This window comes from Canis lupus, chromosome 2, assembly GCF_003254725.2.
Source record: "Canis lupus dingo isolate Sandy chromosome 2, ASM325472v2, whole genome shotgun sequence".
Taxonomy (NCBI): Eukaryota; Metazoa; Chordata; class Mammalia; order Carnivora; family Canidae; genus Canis; species Canis lupus.
The window spans coordinates 32,354,161-32,369,128 of NC_064244.1; the positions used below are offsets into that span (position 1 = coordinate 32,354,161).

A 14,968-nucleotide genomic window follows, 5' to 3' on the forward strand; every position below is an offset into this window, starting at 1 on the left:
CCGGCCACAGGAGATAACTGGTCCATGGGACGGTGCGGAGCCCCCAAGGGGGCTGCGCTGCACCAGGTCACCTTTCATCTCCTCACCTGTACCTCACCCACCCGGGACTCCGTGGGAGCGTGCATCCAAGCTGACCGAGTAGGAACGCATCCAACATCCGACATCCAACGGCAGGAAAGACTAGACGATGGGCAGGCTCCTAAGCACAAATCCCTGTGGTCCGCATTGGGCCTGAGGGTCTCAGCTCCTAATTCCCCTCCTCCTGCCTCAGTCGCACCCCGGGGCCCTTGCAGGGCAGGAAGGAGGAGGCACCCTGCAGACTTGACCGCAGAGGCCGACTGGAGGGACACACGTGGAGCTGGGGGTGGCCCCTCGCTGTCCCCCGTCAGTGCCAGAAGCCGACCCGGCGTCTCCTCCCCACACGAAGCCCAGCCTCAGCGGCGGCCCCCAGGTCTGGGGGCAGCTCAGTCCTGGCACCACAGACCCATCACCCGACCCTCGTGTGTTCCCTGGGGCAGCGGCCTCTCAGGAGCCACCGGGCTGCGCGTGGACAGCCACTTAAGAAACCAGCGCAGCATTGAAAAAGCCGAGTCGTTCATCCCTAGCGCCCCCAAGTCCAAGCCCCCCGCCCACTGGGCCCCGGGCAGGCCTGGGAGCAGGGTGCCCGCCCTCCTGGCTCCCTGGGGCTGCTGCCAAGCCAGGTGATGCTGCACCGTCCGCCCTGGGGCAGCAGGCCCGCGGGACCCCAGCTGCGAGGGGCTTCAGGGGCCACGGGGTTCCTGCACTTGCGACAGCAGCCCCGGGGCTGTGCTGTAATCCTAGCAACGGGCAGAGAAGAGCCCGGCTGCAGCACCGACAGCTCGGGTCCCAGCACTCGGGACACTCGCACTGGCCCCTTGCACGTTGCAGCTCCTTCCTGCCGCCCCAAACCCTTGGGAGCCCTCGTTTTGTCCCCATCTTTCACACGACACAGCGGACGAGCTCTAGCAGCCCGGATGGTGCAGGCCCCCAGGTCCCCCCAGGTCTCCCCCCTGGCCCTGACCCCAGCCCCCGACCCCGGCCCCCGGGGCTCCTTGGGCAAAGTGCGAGGACCTGCACTGGCACACCTGCGGGCGTCCTCGGCCGTTTCCTGCAGGAAGCCTAGGTCGCGGCGCACCTTTCTCGGCACCTTGCAGCTTACGTGCGATGCTGCGCCCTGGGAATCTTTCCACCCGCGCTGTGCGGCCACCACGCCCCACCGGGACACTGCGGCCACTGGTGGGGCCCACCCGGCTTGCAGCCCCGCTCACGCATGTGGAGGGCCGGAGGGGGGGCACCCCGGGGCAGCTCCTCCCCCCCCAGGGGCCCGCCCCGCCCCCCCACTCGCGGCCAGAGCCTCCCAGGCCCCTCCTTCTGTGCCCGATGAAGTTCCAGGGCCTCCCCGACCCAACACACGCAGGACTGCGGCGCACTGACCTCCAGGGATCCCTTGGCCCCAGTGACACTGTCCTACCCGTCGGAGCCCTTTCTCGGGTCTCTGGGCCCTGCCCTCGGGGCCTTCCCGACATCCACGGGGACACCCCCCCGGGGCCTTCCCGTCACCCATGGGGACACTCCCCTCCGCGAGCTCTTACCTGGGAAGCCACATCGCATCGTGGCTTGGCCGCGGGCTCCCTGCAGCCCTGCCCTCTTATTGATCTCTTGCTGCCCCGACAGGCGCTGTTGTCGGCTGGGCGGGACTTGGCCCAGCGGGGCTGAGGGCCTGTGCTGCGCGGAGAGCTCGTCATCAGCAAGGCCTCCACCCTCCAGACCCGCACGGTTACCCGCACGTGCCCTCCAGCACCTTCGCATCCTGTCCTCTCTTCCATCAGCCAAGTGCGCGGCTTCCGTTTTTGGTGCGGCGTGCTCCGTGGGCGCGGACAGGCGTGTGAGGCCGCGGGTGACCCGGCGCCGCCCAGACCCGCTCACCTCCCCCGCCCAGCGCTCTGCTTCCCCAGGGCGCCCGCAGGTGCCATCCCACTTGCTGGCTGGTGCCCTGGGTGATAGGCGCCCTGGCTTCCCGCGTCTCTCCACAGGGGATGGCTCAGGTCGCTTCGCACCGTGTGGACGGACCGCAGATCTTTATCTGTCACCTGCTTGAGGACACGCTTCCAAGTTGGGGTCATTGTGAGCAGAGCCGCTGGAAACACCGCGTGCAGCCCATCTTGCGTGTTGCTCCACCCGGACGCAGCCGCTGCACGTGAGGAAGGAGGTGGCTGTGGCCAGACGGCCCTTCAGGGACGCGACAGCCCCCTGGGACGGTCTCCAGTGTCCCCACCCGCAGCTCCGAGGCGTCACCACCTTCACCGGCACTAAGCTCTAAGCTCGTCTATGACTTCGGGTGGAAGCGCAGCATGAGGAGACTCCCAAGCCCTTGGAACCTGCCGGGTGTCTCCTAGGGTGTGTCCCACTGCTGCTTCTCCCCAGCACTTCCCGGGTCACCACTAAGATCAGCGCGCCTGGTTCAAAAACAAGTAACGCAAAGGTTACTTGTTCAAAAACCTTTAAACCAGGTTTTGTCAAGGACAAAGCCCCAGTGCCGCCCCGGCGGGAATCCCGTTAACCTTAACAATCACGTTAGATTGGGGGGACCCCGGACGCCGAACCTTCCCGTCCAAGGAGGGCACCATCCATCGGTTCAGGTTTTTTGGTGTCTTCTGCGGGGAGTCACTGTTTTCTTCATTTTTCGTCTTGGTCATGTCCTGTGAAACTCACTCCTGTTCCTCTTGGCTGCGCTCAGCGGAGCCGTTTGTCCCTCCCAGTTTCCCGCCAGCGGCCGTGTGTACACGCGAGAGCTACTGAGTTCTGTACACTCGCTCGTGCCCTGTGACTTCACGGACTCTCCAACGATGTCCACAGTCTCCCGGCTGGGCTCTCTGGAGATTTCCACACCCACAATCGTGGCGCCGTGCAGCGACACCACGACTTCTCTGTCCCCATTGCTCTGGCTGCACCTTCCTTCTCTTGTTGAGTCAGTTGGCTAACGGCTCCGGGGAGCGCCGAGGGACGGAGTGGCGCAGGCATCCTTGCCGCGTCCCCGAGCCACACACAGCCTCTAGGGCCGCCCCAGCGAGCGGCCGCAGGAGGGAGGGGGGTGTGCGCGCACCTATGTCCACAGTGCGCACACCTGTCTCTGTGTGTGCACCTGTTGTGTGTGCACACCTATGTCCACATGTGTGCATACCTGTCATGTGTACACCTGTTTCCGTGTGCACACCTATTGTGTGTGTACACCTATGTCCACATGAGCACACCTGTCGTGTGCACACACCTATCTCTGTGTGCACACCTCTCTGCACATATCACACGTGTGTGCCTGTGTGTACACCCCTGTGTGGTGTGTGTATGTAACATCACATTGGAAAAATCCCTCTATTTTGTTTTTCGAGTTTTTATCAAAGTCCTTGTAGGATTTTGTCAGGTGCCTCCTCAGTGCCCATAATTGTCATATTTTTGTATTGCGTTTTAACTGACTATAAGCCATTGCTGCACCTCCAGCACAGGCCCCTGTGGCGAGTACTGTACTGCTCCTTCGCCCCCACGCGTGGCAGCTGGTATTTCACTGAGACTCTGCGGCGTCTGTCCCTGAATAGATGACAAACAGGCATCCCAGGATGAAAAGGATTTGAGGTCTCCTGGTCTCCGCGGGCTCCAGAACCCTCTAAACGGCCTTGGCCGCGGCTGCCGCATCACGGTGGGAAGGATTCTCCCAAAGAAGTGGGCCCGGAGCTTCGGGGGCAGGTCGCTCGCCGAGTTTCCACCCGTTCCACCGACGTCAGCGCACTGTGCCTTCTGCCACGTCCCTCCTGCCGTCCCTCAGCCATGTCCCAGGACCGGAGTCCGCACCGGGTCCCACGTCCACTGTGCGTCTCACAGGGGCCGCCCCACAGGGGGAGACTGTGGGGCGCGGTGGACTCCGGGGTGCCCGGGGGCTTTGGAGGGTGAAGGCACAGCCGTGAGTGTTTGTGCAGCGGCCGGCGGCACACGGGAGGAGCGGGGAGCGTCCCCGCAGAGCTCCGTGCTGCTGGGCTGGCCTGCGCGTGCCCCCGACGGCGAAGGTCCGAGAGCCGAGAAGACAACTGTGAGTGTCACCTTCCACGACTCCAAGTCCCCGCACCTGCAGAACGCGGAGCAGGAACAGGCACCGCTTCCTCCGACGCTGAGACGCGGAAGGTCACTGAGGTCCTTGGGCTGGACTCTGCTTCCTGGACGAGGTGCCGGGAACAGCGGCAGGACCCGAACTCAGGGCCTCGCGTCCAGGCCCAGACGCGGGCAGGAGCCGGCTGCCAAGGCATCGTTGTCATCCTCGCAGTGGACAGCGCTCGGCCGGGGCCTGCCAGGGTCTCCCCAGCGCCGGTGGCCCCGTGCAGCCTGCCGTTCCTTCCCAGTGGTTCTTCTGTTCGGCTTGCTTTCGGCTCCGGGCTCAGCGAGGATCCCGGGGCGGGAAAGGAAGTGCGGGGGGTGGAGGGGGGCGTACAGGCCGCGGGGCCTCTGCTGGGTCAGTGGCTGGGAACCGGGGCGCAGAGACGGTCCAAAAACCATAGTGGGTCTGACCTCAGAACTCTGCTCGTACATATGTAAAGAGAGCACTCCGAACAATGACGCGCCGCTCTGGAGGCTCACGGCCCAGGCCCACAGGCACCGAAGCCGGCTGCCCGGGGCTCGGCAGGGCTGCGGGGACTGGGGGAGGTGGCCCCGCAGGGCTCCCTCAGGCCCCCACGCGAGTACGGGGTGGGGGGGCATGATCGCCGGCTCCTTCCCTCCCACCCGGCCCAGGCTCCTCAGGAAAAGCACGAAGCCCTGGCGCCGAACCCAGAGACTCACACATTTTCACGGGTCTGGGAAGCGCGATGTTGCACACTGGCCTCAAGTTCCGGGAAGCGGAGTCCGCAGTGTAGACGGTGCCCCCAAAATGCGATGAGGTCAGGGCAGGGGTGGGAGGACTCTCCGGGCCCTGTCCCGTCGGAGGTGCACGTCTTCGAGGGTTGCCCCTGGGCCAGCAGTGCTGCAGGTCCCCCCCTGTGGCTGCCCCAGGCCCAGGCCGCGCCTGTGACCCTGTCGTCCGCGCATCCTGCAGGCCCTGGGCCTCGCACCCCCAGGCAGAGACGGGCACCAGCTTCAGGGGGGGAGAGAGCCGCGGTAGAGCCAGCAATTCAGCACCCGACTGCTCAGCTCCGCCCCCATCTCCACAGGCCCCCCCACAACCCCCTGTCCCCGTGGGCCCATCCCCCCGTCCCCCCATTCCCCCTTTCCCGCATCCCCCATCCTCTGGCCCCCTGGCCCTGCAGCCCCTATCCCCCATCCCCCCATCACCCATCCCCACAGCACCCTGTCCCCACCGTTCCATTCCCCGAGGCCCCCTGTCACCCTGTCCCTGCAGCCCCCTGTCCCCTCTAGCCCCCCGTCCCCCGCCCCCCTGGCCTCCCATCCCCCCGTCCCCCTATCCCCTGTCCCCCATCCCCCCATCCTCCCTGTTCCCCCATCCCCCATCCCCCATTCCCGTGGCCCCCGTCCCCCTGTCCCCCCTCTCCCCTGTCCCCCATCCCCCATCCCCCCATCCTCCCCGTGCCCCCATCCCCGTCCCCCGTCTCCCGGTCCCCCCATCCCCGCATCCCCCATCCCCCGCAGCCCCCATCCCCCATCCCTATGCCCCCCCGTCCCCCTGTCCCCCATCCCCCCATCACCCATCCCCACGGCACCCTGTCCCCCCTAACCCCCCCATTCCATTTCCCATGGCCCCGTCACCCTGTCCCTGCGGCCCCCTGTCCCCTCTAGCCCCCCATCCCGTCCCCCATCCCCCCATCCTCCCCGTTCCCCCATCCCCCATCCCCCATCCCCGTGGCCCCCGTCCCCCTGTCCCCCCTCTCCCCCATCCTCTGTCCCCCTGTCCCCCCATCCCTCATCCCCCGTCCCCCTGTCCCCCCGTCCCCGCGTGCTGGGGCGGAGCAGGCCCGCTGCCCGTGGCTGAGTGTGCGCGGGGTCTCTCTTGTGTCCTGGGTGGCACCTGGGGGGGCCGGGGCCTGTGCTCACCGGAGTCTATGAGGACGCGATTCCCCGCCCCATGAGGGGAGGCGGCGGCAGGATGGGGGGCTGCTGCCCACAGCTCAGCGCCCCACACCTGCGGCCTGACCCCGGGGGCCGCCAGGTCTCTCTGCCTCCGGTGTTGCTCGCGCATGGATGTTGGGGGGCAGGCTGGGCACTGTCTGCACAGACGTGGGGAGGGGCCAACAGTCCGTGTCCCTCCGAGAACCAGCCTGCGGTCACTCAGGGCACCCGTGGGTCCGCGGGGGCGGAGGAGCTTCCCGGGTGCCCAGGCCACGGGGTGCTCTGGGCCTGCACCCCCCACACCTGGCGACACTGCCGACAGTGCCCGCGAGGCTCCAGGTGGGGGGCTCCTGCCGCGGGGGGAGGCTCCGGGGGCAGGCAGGGGCGCAGGCCCGGCCCCCACACGTGGGCTGACGGTCTCTCTGTCCCCCAGGCCTGGATGTCAGGCAGGCGCAGGTGGTCGTCCTGTCATCGGGGACCAAGTGCATCAGCGGCGAGTACCTCAACGACCAGGGGCTGGTGGTGAACGACTGCCACGCAGAGATCGTGGCCAGGCGGGCGCTGGTGCACTTCATGTACGCGCAGCTGGAGCTGCACCTGAGGTGAGGGCCGCCTGCGGCCACGCGGAGCCCCAGGGCCCTCCCAGCACCTCCCCCCCGGCCCCGGCACCTGCCGCCCTGCCGTGCAGCTCCTGGGGCTCCCTGCCTGCTAACCCCGTCGCCCTGGGCCAGGACCCCACAACTGCTTGGGGGACACGAGCTCGCAGGCCCTGGAAGGAGGTCGCCTCCAGCTGCCGTCCAGCCGAGGACACGGCTCCTTGGGGGAGGGAGAGGGGGGCGGCCCGTGCGACATGCACCCCCGCGGCTGCCGAGCTGCTCCAGCTACTCCCGGGCCCCCTCTCCAGGGGCCCCCACACCCCACCCCTCCCACCACCAGCCTCTGCTCGGTCATCCCACAACCACCCTACGTTTTCAAAAGAAGGAACGAAAGAAGCCCCAAAAGAAAAGCCCACTGTCCCCGGGAGATAGGCGCGGACCCCAAGTTCCTGGCCGCGGGAGGGGACAGCGCCTCGGCCTGAGGCTGACCCTGCGCCCCGGCCTTACGGGTCATCCTTTCCGGCCCTTTCAGCCGCGGGCGGCGGGCGAGCTGAGAGCCTCTATGCACCTGTCGGTGCCACTTCTGAGAATCCCCGCGCTTCCCCGGGCCTCATCCCGAGGCTCATCTGGGGCCTCGTGCCACAACCTAGTCCGGGGACCTCGTCCCAGGGGCTCATCCTGGGGTCTCCTCCCAGGGACCTCGTCCTGGGGGCTCGTCCTGGGGCTTCGTCCTGGGGTCTCCTCCCGGGGCCTCGTCCCAGGGCCTCGTCCACGGGCTTGGTCACCACCAGCCAGGCCACAGGCCAGCAGCTCCCAGCCCTGGTGACACCCAGACCGGGCCCAAGTCTCCCTGCGCCCCACAGTTCCGAATGGATTCCACTTCCCAGAATGTGTCCCCCAGGACTGTGACCCCAGTGGCCCTGAAGGTCTGTTTCTTGCCTCCTTGCAACGCGTGTGTTTGAGGGGGTCACGAGGAAGGGGCCCCGAGGCCGGGGTGGCCGTCACCAGCACTGGCCTCACTCTGCATGACACACTAAATGTGCAGAATTGAGGTGCTTGTGGGAACCCGATGCGCCAGTGCTGGTGCCCGCACGATCCGGCCATGGTGACTTGACCGCTGCCGGCGTCTCTGCCAGAAGCGTCCCCAGTCCTGACCTGCGGGCAGGGCTCCTCACTCCCCCTGTGAGCCGCCGGCACCCACAGCAGGCCCAGGAGGGTGGGGGAGGCCTGTGGGCAGACTCCCAGCAGCTGCGGGGGGAAGGGGCCCTGCGGGGCCGGGGGCCGAGCCCCCCCCACGAGCAGGAGGGCCGCTCCTGCCAGGGAGCTGGCTCGGTGACACCTGAGCCCAAGACGGGGTCTGCGTCCCGCGAGCCTCCGCCTGTTGCAGATGCGGCCCCGCGGCGGGAGGCACCACGCAGAGGGCACGCGGGACAGCTGGGGAGCCATGGCGTCGGCCGGTGGGCGCCCTCCCGCTTGGCTCACGGCGGGTGACCAGGCCTCTCTGTGACCCTAGCAAGCGGCGCGAGGACTCGGAGCACTCGATATTCGAGCGGTCCAAGGACGGCGGCTACCGGCTGAGAGACAACGTGCTGTTCCACCTGTACGTGAGCACGTCCCCCTGCGGAGACGCCAGGCTGCACTCGCCCTACGAGATCACGGCGGACCGTAAGCACAGCCCCACCCGCTGCGCCCACGACAGCCCGGCCGTGCTGACCGTGCATGGCCTGTGCCGTGCGGGACGGTCCTCCCCGAGGCCCGGGGTCGGGGTCCCAGGCACGGAGGGCAGGCGCTCCCGTCCACGTCACCCGGTGGGCGGCCCACGCCCCAGGAGACAGGGGACAGGGCGGGAGAAGGGGGGAGCGGCTCGGGGCACAAGCAGTCTAGGCGGCGTCCCTCGCCGTTGTGGGCAACTTGGCGGAGAGAAGCGCCGGCCGCGTCAGCTCACATGTAACTACGCCGGTGGCAGGTGTGGCCTTGGGGTGACAAGCTCCGCTGGGTGCTGGGCAGCAGCTGCCCTCTGGGGGCTTCTCAGGGGCGTGTCCCACGGCATCCACCCAACGGAGGTGACGGTTCCAGAGTCGGGACACAGGCCGCCTCCGTGTGTGGTTCCATGACGTCCGCACCTCCAGGAGGTGCAGCTGCTCCACAGGGCACGGACTCATCCCTGGTGCGACGTGTGCAAGCGGCACAGACTGTGCTCGCACCACCACACGCGCAGACCCGTCCCAGAAGCCCAGGTACATACGACATGTACTGCACATGCATGCACACCACACACATGCACACACGTGCACACATGCACATCACATGGGTGCACACACGCACACCACATGTGTGCACACGCATGCACACATGCATGCCACACGTGTGGACACATGCACACCTCACCCGTGCACACACACATGCACACATGCACAGGCCTGTTCCAGGTATGTGCACACAACACGTACTGTACATGCATGTGCATCACACGTGTGCACACACACAGACACACGTGCACACGCATGCACACACGCAGGCCCGTCCCAGCAGCAGCACCAGGCCAACTGTCTGACGTGGGCAGTGATACCGAGCATGTGCATGATGAGGGATCTGGTCCCACCAAGATGCTGACACCCCAGGAAACCCCCGGCAGGAGCACAGTGGCCGAAACACACGTAGGGAGGTTTATTTGTGGCTGGTGATGTCGCATCCCCCCGACCCCCGGTGGCTCAAAAAAGTCTAAATTCCCCAGTTTCACTTGTTTCCTCAAAAAGATTTGTCCACGCTGACTGTAATCCTTCCTCCCGGAGTCTGTACGACTGAACTCGAAGCCCCGGGTGTGAGGTGCTTGGGGGGCTCCCTGCCGGCAGGCCAGCGCTCCTGGGCTTGTGTGCAGCCTGGCTCATCCAGGGCCACCGGGGGCGTCCGCACATGCAGCTGCCCGCTGCCCTGCTCCGCCCAGGATTCCGGTCACTGGGTGCAGTGGGGAACTGGCACAGCCGTCCTGAGCATCCACACATGTCCAGCTACGGGACTGACCCCCGCGCAGTCCCCGCACAGACCGGGTGTGTCTCCCTGCACACAGGGCCGGGCCGCCCGGGCAGGTGTACAGCTCCTGCGGGGCCCGGCCTGCGCGACGGGAGTGACTCCGCTCACCCCGGGGGACCAGACGGGGGATGATGCCGCGTCCTGGGGCTCCGGGCAGATGGGGCTGGCCCCACCACTCCGAGGGGGCCCCGTGCAAGGAGCCCTGACAAGACCCGGGGCACCGCCCTCCCTCCGACCCCCACATCCCAACGCACACGCCACGTCCATGGGCATCTCTAACTACCCTGGGAAATTCAGTTCTCGCTGCCGTTAGCCAAGGTTTAACGGCGTGCGCAGATCCTCCCCTCCGTCTTCCCCCAAAACCCACGGGAAAGGGCGGATTACGTCGTATCCCACGAGCATGTGCTGAGCCAACCCACTGGTCCTACGTTAGGGACGTTCGAGCGGTCAGGCCACAGCCAGCCCGTCACAGATCTACAGCTGCCTCCTGGAAGCCCCGTCTTCAGGTCCATCTACTGAGTCACAGGCCGTGGCTGAGAAGGTCCGTGCGCGGGGGCAGGGCCATCCAGGGGCCCCCCTGTGCTCGCCGCTGCCCCCCCAAGACACACGTGACGGGGGCTACAGACACTGCTGCAGTGTCACCGCAGATGGCGCCGCAGCCGTACCTTCTGGGACGCACATACCACTCAGAGATGGCTTGGAAACTAAGTAATGTGGCACTTAGACGCATCGTCTGCCCTTCCTAGACCTTTGTCTCCCGTTTCCGGCTCTCCTCCTCCCTGCAGCGCGGCGGCCGCCACGCACCGCTCCTCAGACACGCCGCGTTCCCTCAGTGGACGCCCTCCATGGCCGTCGGTCTCCATCTCCTCCTGGTTCTGTCCTAGAAATACAATACTCACCTGAACGACCCCGTAAAGCACAGGACCACCCGTACGTCATCTCGTCATCCGTCTCCAAAGGTTTCAGGGTGACCAAGCCCACAAGAAGGAGTCCGCGGACTTGGAATACCAACAGCGGACGAGAACGTTCTGTGGATTTGGGAGGGCTCATACGCACGCCGCACCCCACCGCCAGGGCCGCTGCAGCTCGGGGAGATTCGGTCCCCTGCAGCCCCTGGCTGGACCGGGGCCTGTTCTGCCTCCAGTGCCAACGTCAGCTCCCCCCACCCCCCAGCCAGGCGAGGAAGAGCCACAGGAAGCAGGCTCCACGAGACCCCCAAGGCTCCCAACGCAGCCCCCTGTCCCGGGACTGATGACACTCGTCCGAAAGCAGCCTGAGACGTAGCGCCCCCCCAAAATAAACAGTTTTCAGGAGCGCCTCATGCACCTGGCCCTTCAGGCAAAATCAATCCACCCGAAAACTGCGTGAACTCCTGCCCACCGGCTGCTATTCAGGCCAGGACTCCCTGCCGTCACGGCATTAACCGCCTGTAAAGTCTACTTGCTGGAAAGTTACTTGTGCAGAAGCAGTGGGTGGGAACCCAGAGAAGCCTTGCATGGTGACAGGCAACCTCCCAGGTCTGAAAAATGACACAGTATTTGAAGCACCCGGAGAGTGACAAGGACGCCATAATTATTACAAAGAGGAGGAAGGAAGTACCATGCTCCCTGAGAAAATCCCCGTGGAGAACTCCCAGTCCCTGACGCTGCAACCAACTGGAAACTGAGGCGTACTGGTCCTCTGCTCTCAGTCTGCCTGACCCGGGAAGCTGACGGGGCCAGTAAGGCCCCACACGCACAGGGTAGTCAGGTCCAAGCAAAGTTTTGGTCAAGGGGTTTTGAGTCATAGGAACTACTTTATATTTCAATTTATCATCATTGCCACCATCATCCCCATAACCTTCACCATCACCACCACCTCCAACACCGTTATCTATGATGATCACTACCAGCATCGTCATCACCATCATCACTACCACCACCATCATGACCACCAGCATCACTGACATCATCATCACCACCACCAGCATCACCACCAGCACCATCATCTTTCTCCTTATGGTCCCTCTGGTCTCCTGGTGACCATCATCATCACCATCACCATCACTACCATCATCTTCATCAACATGAACATCACCATCACCACCACCACCATCATGACCACCAGCATCACTGCCATCATCCTCACCATCCTCACCATCATCACCATCATCTTTCTCCTTATGGGCACCCTGGTCTCCTCATGGCCATCATCATCATCATCTGATTCCTGGTGCCACCTAAAGCTGCAGGGATTGGCTCTCTCACCATCACCACCGTGGCGCATCTTTGGCTATGCCTACCCGGGCTCAGTCTCTCCTCTTGGTTCTTCCTTCTGTGGACGACTCACGGACCGGTCAAGATTGGATCCCGCCAAGCACCTGGTTGCTGACGACCAAAAAGCAACCTGAGCCCTTTTAAATTCACTTTCTGCGAGGAGTACAGCGTCTTTCTCCCTATGACATGGACGTCCGTCACTATGGAAACGTAGTACAAGAACTAAAGTTCCCAGAAACAATGAGAAAATATACCAGCAGTTATTTCGAGATCTGTAAAAGGAGGTGCACCTGTAAACCCACGCGTTATTACTTGCTGCCTTCGGTAAGGATAAATAGGGCAGAAACCCTATTTCCACGACTTCAAAACTTACATAGAAACTTTTAAAGAGAGTCCCCTCAGCATCCATCCACATCACCACGTGCGCGGGAGCACGGGGCTCACGTGCTGTTTTCTGTATCATTCGCACGCACAGCAGTTGGCCGTTTCCATATGCAACATGTGCCAGACGTAACGAGCAGAACTTTAAGAGATGATAAGAGGTGACGGGCACGGAAGGGGGCACTTGACGGCATGAGCACTGTGTGTTACACTATGTGGGCAAATCGAACTCCAGTAAAGAAATATACAAAAAAAAAAGTTGACTGTCTCGGCCTTGCTCATGCTCATTCTCCAAGTAACCGTGGGGTGGGCAGTGTGTGTGCACGTGCGTGCGCCTGTGACGGGGCTCTGGGAAGGAGAGTGGGAGGGTATGGGACCAAGGCTCGAGGGGCCCCCAGGGAACGATTCGTAGCTCCCCAGGGTGGTAGCGGATGCCCTGCTGCACCGTGCACGGCCTACCTCACCCATCCCTGCAGCGCAGGGGGCAGGCACGGCCGCGGCCCAAGTCAGGGCGCAAGAGCCGCGTCTGGCCGTCACCAGTAACCTTGCCGAGGTCACGGAGCTAGAAAACAGTTGGGCCAGGATGAAATCTAGCCGGGGTCTGCAGACCACAGGCCTCAGGCCCGAGCCCCCCACCGCCCCACGGTCCGGGGACCAAGCACGGCTGAGGGGTGCATCCACGGACCTCCGACCTCAGCGTCCACGCGCAAAGCGTTTGGAATGCAGCCATGCTCCCTGGCCGCCGGCCGTGCCGCTGTGCGCGCAGCCAAGGAGCCAGGCCGGAGGCCGGGTGACCACAGAGCCCTGGACGCTCGGTGCCGGGCCCGTATGGAGCCGTCGTGGCCGGGTCTCGAGGTGGCGCTGGGCGCAGCTGTGCAGCGGCCTCTGCTCAGAGGCAAGTCCCCTCCGCTGGGCCACTTACCTGTGCTTCCACGGCCGGCAGGCCACCCACAGGCGCCGGGGTCCCCCAGAGGTCCCTGCACACCTGCCCCTCCTCCACACCACCTCGGGGGGCGGGGGCTCCTGTCCCTGCACAAACAGGTCCCAGCTGCTCACGGCCGCCTCTTCCCTCCTAGTGAACAGCAGCAAGCACATCGTCAGGAAGCTCCGCGGGCACCTGCGCACGAAGATCGAGTCTGGGGAAGGGACAGTCCCCGTGCGGGGCCCCAGCGCGGTGCAGACGTGGGACGGCGTCCTGCTGGGTGAGCAGCTCGTCACCATGTCCTGCACCGACAAGATCGCCAGGTAACAGCCCCCTCGCCCGCCTCCTCCCAGGGGGCCGCGGCCTGGCAGGGCCTGAGGGAGGGAGGGACAGGGAAGGCGCCCAGGGGAGGAGGGCCTCTCGGCGGCCTCGCTCATGGCCACCCTCCCCGCGCCATGTGCCTCTGAGCAGAGGCACAGCCGGTCCAGGCGCTGCCGCCGTCGGCCCTCATCTGGAAGCCTGGGAGGTCAGGACAGCCCGCGGGCCCGTCGGAGGCAGATGGCAGACGTGCCCCCTTCGCCGGCCAGGCCACGTGCACCCTCCAGGCCTGGGTCCCCGGCACGTGGGCTCCCGAGAGGCGGGACTGTGGCCCACGGACCCTCGCGGGCCCCCCCCAGGCCTGTGCTGACCTTCTCCCTGGGAGGCCACGGAGCCTGTCGGGGGCAGGCGAGGTGCAGGCCAGGCCCCGTGAGGGCTCAGATCCACCAAGGGGCGCAGGGGAGTCGGGCGGTCGCCCTCTGGGCTGTGGCAGCCCCGGGCCAGGGGACAAGCTGTGGCACCGGTTTCCGCCTCAGAGGGACTGGCCCCCATGCGTCAGGCGCCCCCTGCTCCCTGTAGCATTCTCACCTTCCGTGAAGCAGGAGGGCGACTTCCTCCTCCGGGAAAACCTCTGGGCACCTGGGGTCACGGGGCTCTCAGCCACCCCCCGGGGCCCTGGGGACCCCGCGCGAGGGCACGGTGCAACCAGCCGCGTCTGTGGGTCCCACACACACAAGCGTCACGGGGCATGGCCGCCCAGGGTGGCTGTGGGTGGGTGGCAGCCTGCGCCCTTCCCAGACCTCTCCTGCAGGAGGCCCGGCCCCCGATGGCGGCCCATGGGACGCGCTCAGCTCTGCAGGCGGCTGCGCTGGGGCTGCGGGTGTGGGGTGTCCCCTCGACATCACTCGGCCCTGCGTGTGTGTGCACGCCCGCCCCTGGTCCCCACCCTGGGCCGAGGCCACCGGGGGCACGCAGGCCGGGCAGGAGCCCAGTCCCGTCCACCCCGCCCGTCGGGTCCCTGTGTCTCCGTCTCTGCCCTCCCCATCGTCTCCCCCATATCTCCATCTCCGTCTCTGTCCCCCCCATTGTGTCCCCCGCCTTTCTGTCTGTCTCCACCCTCCCACCCGTCGTCTCCCGTCTCTCTGTCTCCCCTCCTCCTCTCCCCGTCTCTGCCCCCCCCAGTCATCCCCCCCCCCCCGCCGTGTCTCCATCTCCACCCCCTGACACTGGGGCTGCAGGAACACCAAGCACCAGTACCGTTGGCTCCTGCTCCTAAGAGCGGGGCGCCGGGGGCCCCTTCACAGTGACGTGCACGTGTGGCCCTTGACAGTTCTTGTGGCAGCCCTGAGCCTGGGTCAGGGTGACGCCACCTGCCCTGGGTCCTGCCACAGCCGCCACCTTCC

The 14,968-nt window shown here is 65.6% G+C and overlaps 1 protein-coding gene across 2 annotated transcripts in view; it reads left to right on the top strand.

Annotated features, from left to right (window-relative positions):
• ADARB2 (adenosine deaminase RNA specific B2 (inactive)) overlaps window positions 1-14,968 on the top strand; it is a 337,693-nt gene that overhangs the window by 304,853 nt on the left and 17,872 nt on the right. For both annotated transcript variants that reach the window (XM_049101369.1, XM_025445278.3), the window contains 3 exons: window positions 6,497-6,665; window positions 8,173-8,324; window positions 13,402-13,570. In XM_049101369.1, coding sequence (XP_048957326.1) covers window positions 6,497-6,665; window positions 8,173-8,324; window positions 13,402-13,570 — 490 coding nt within the window. The remainder of the gene's footprint in view (window positions 1-6,496; window positions 6,666-8,172; window positions 8,325-13,401; window positions 13,571-14,968) is intronic.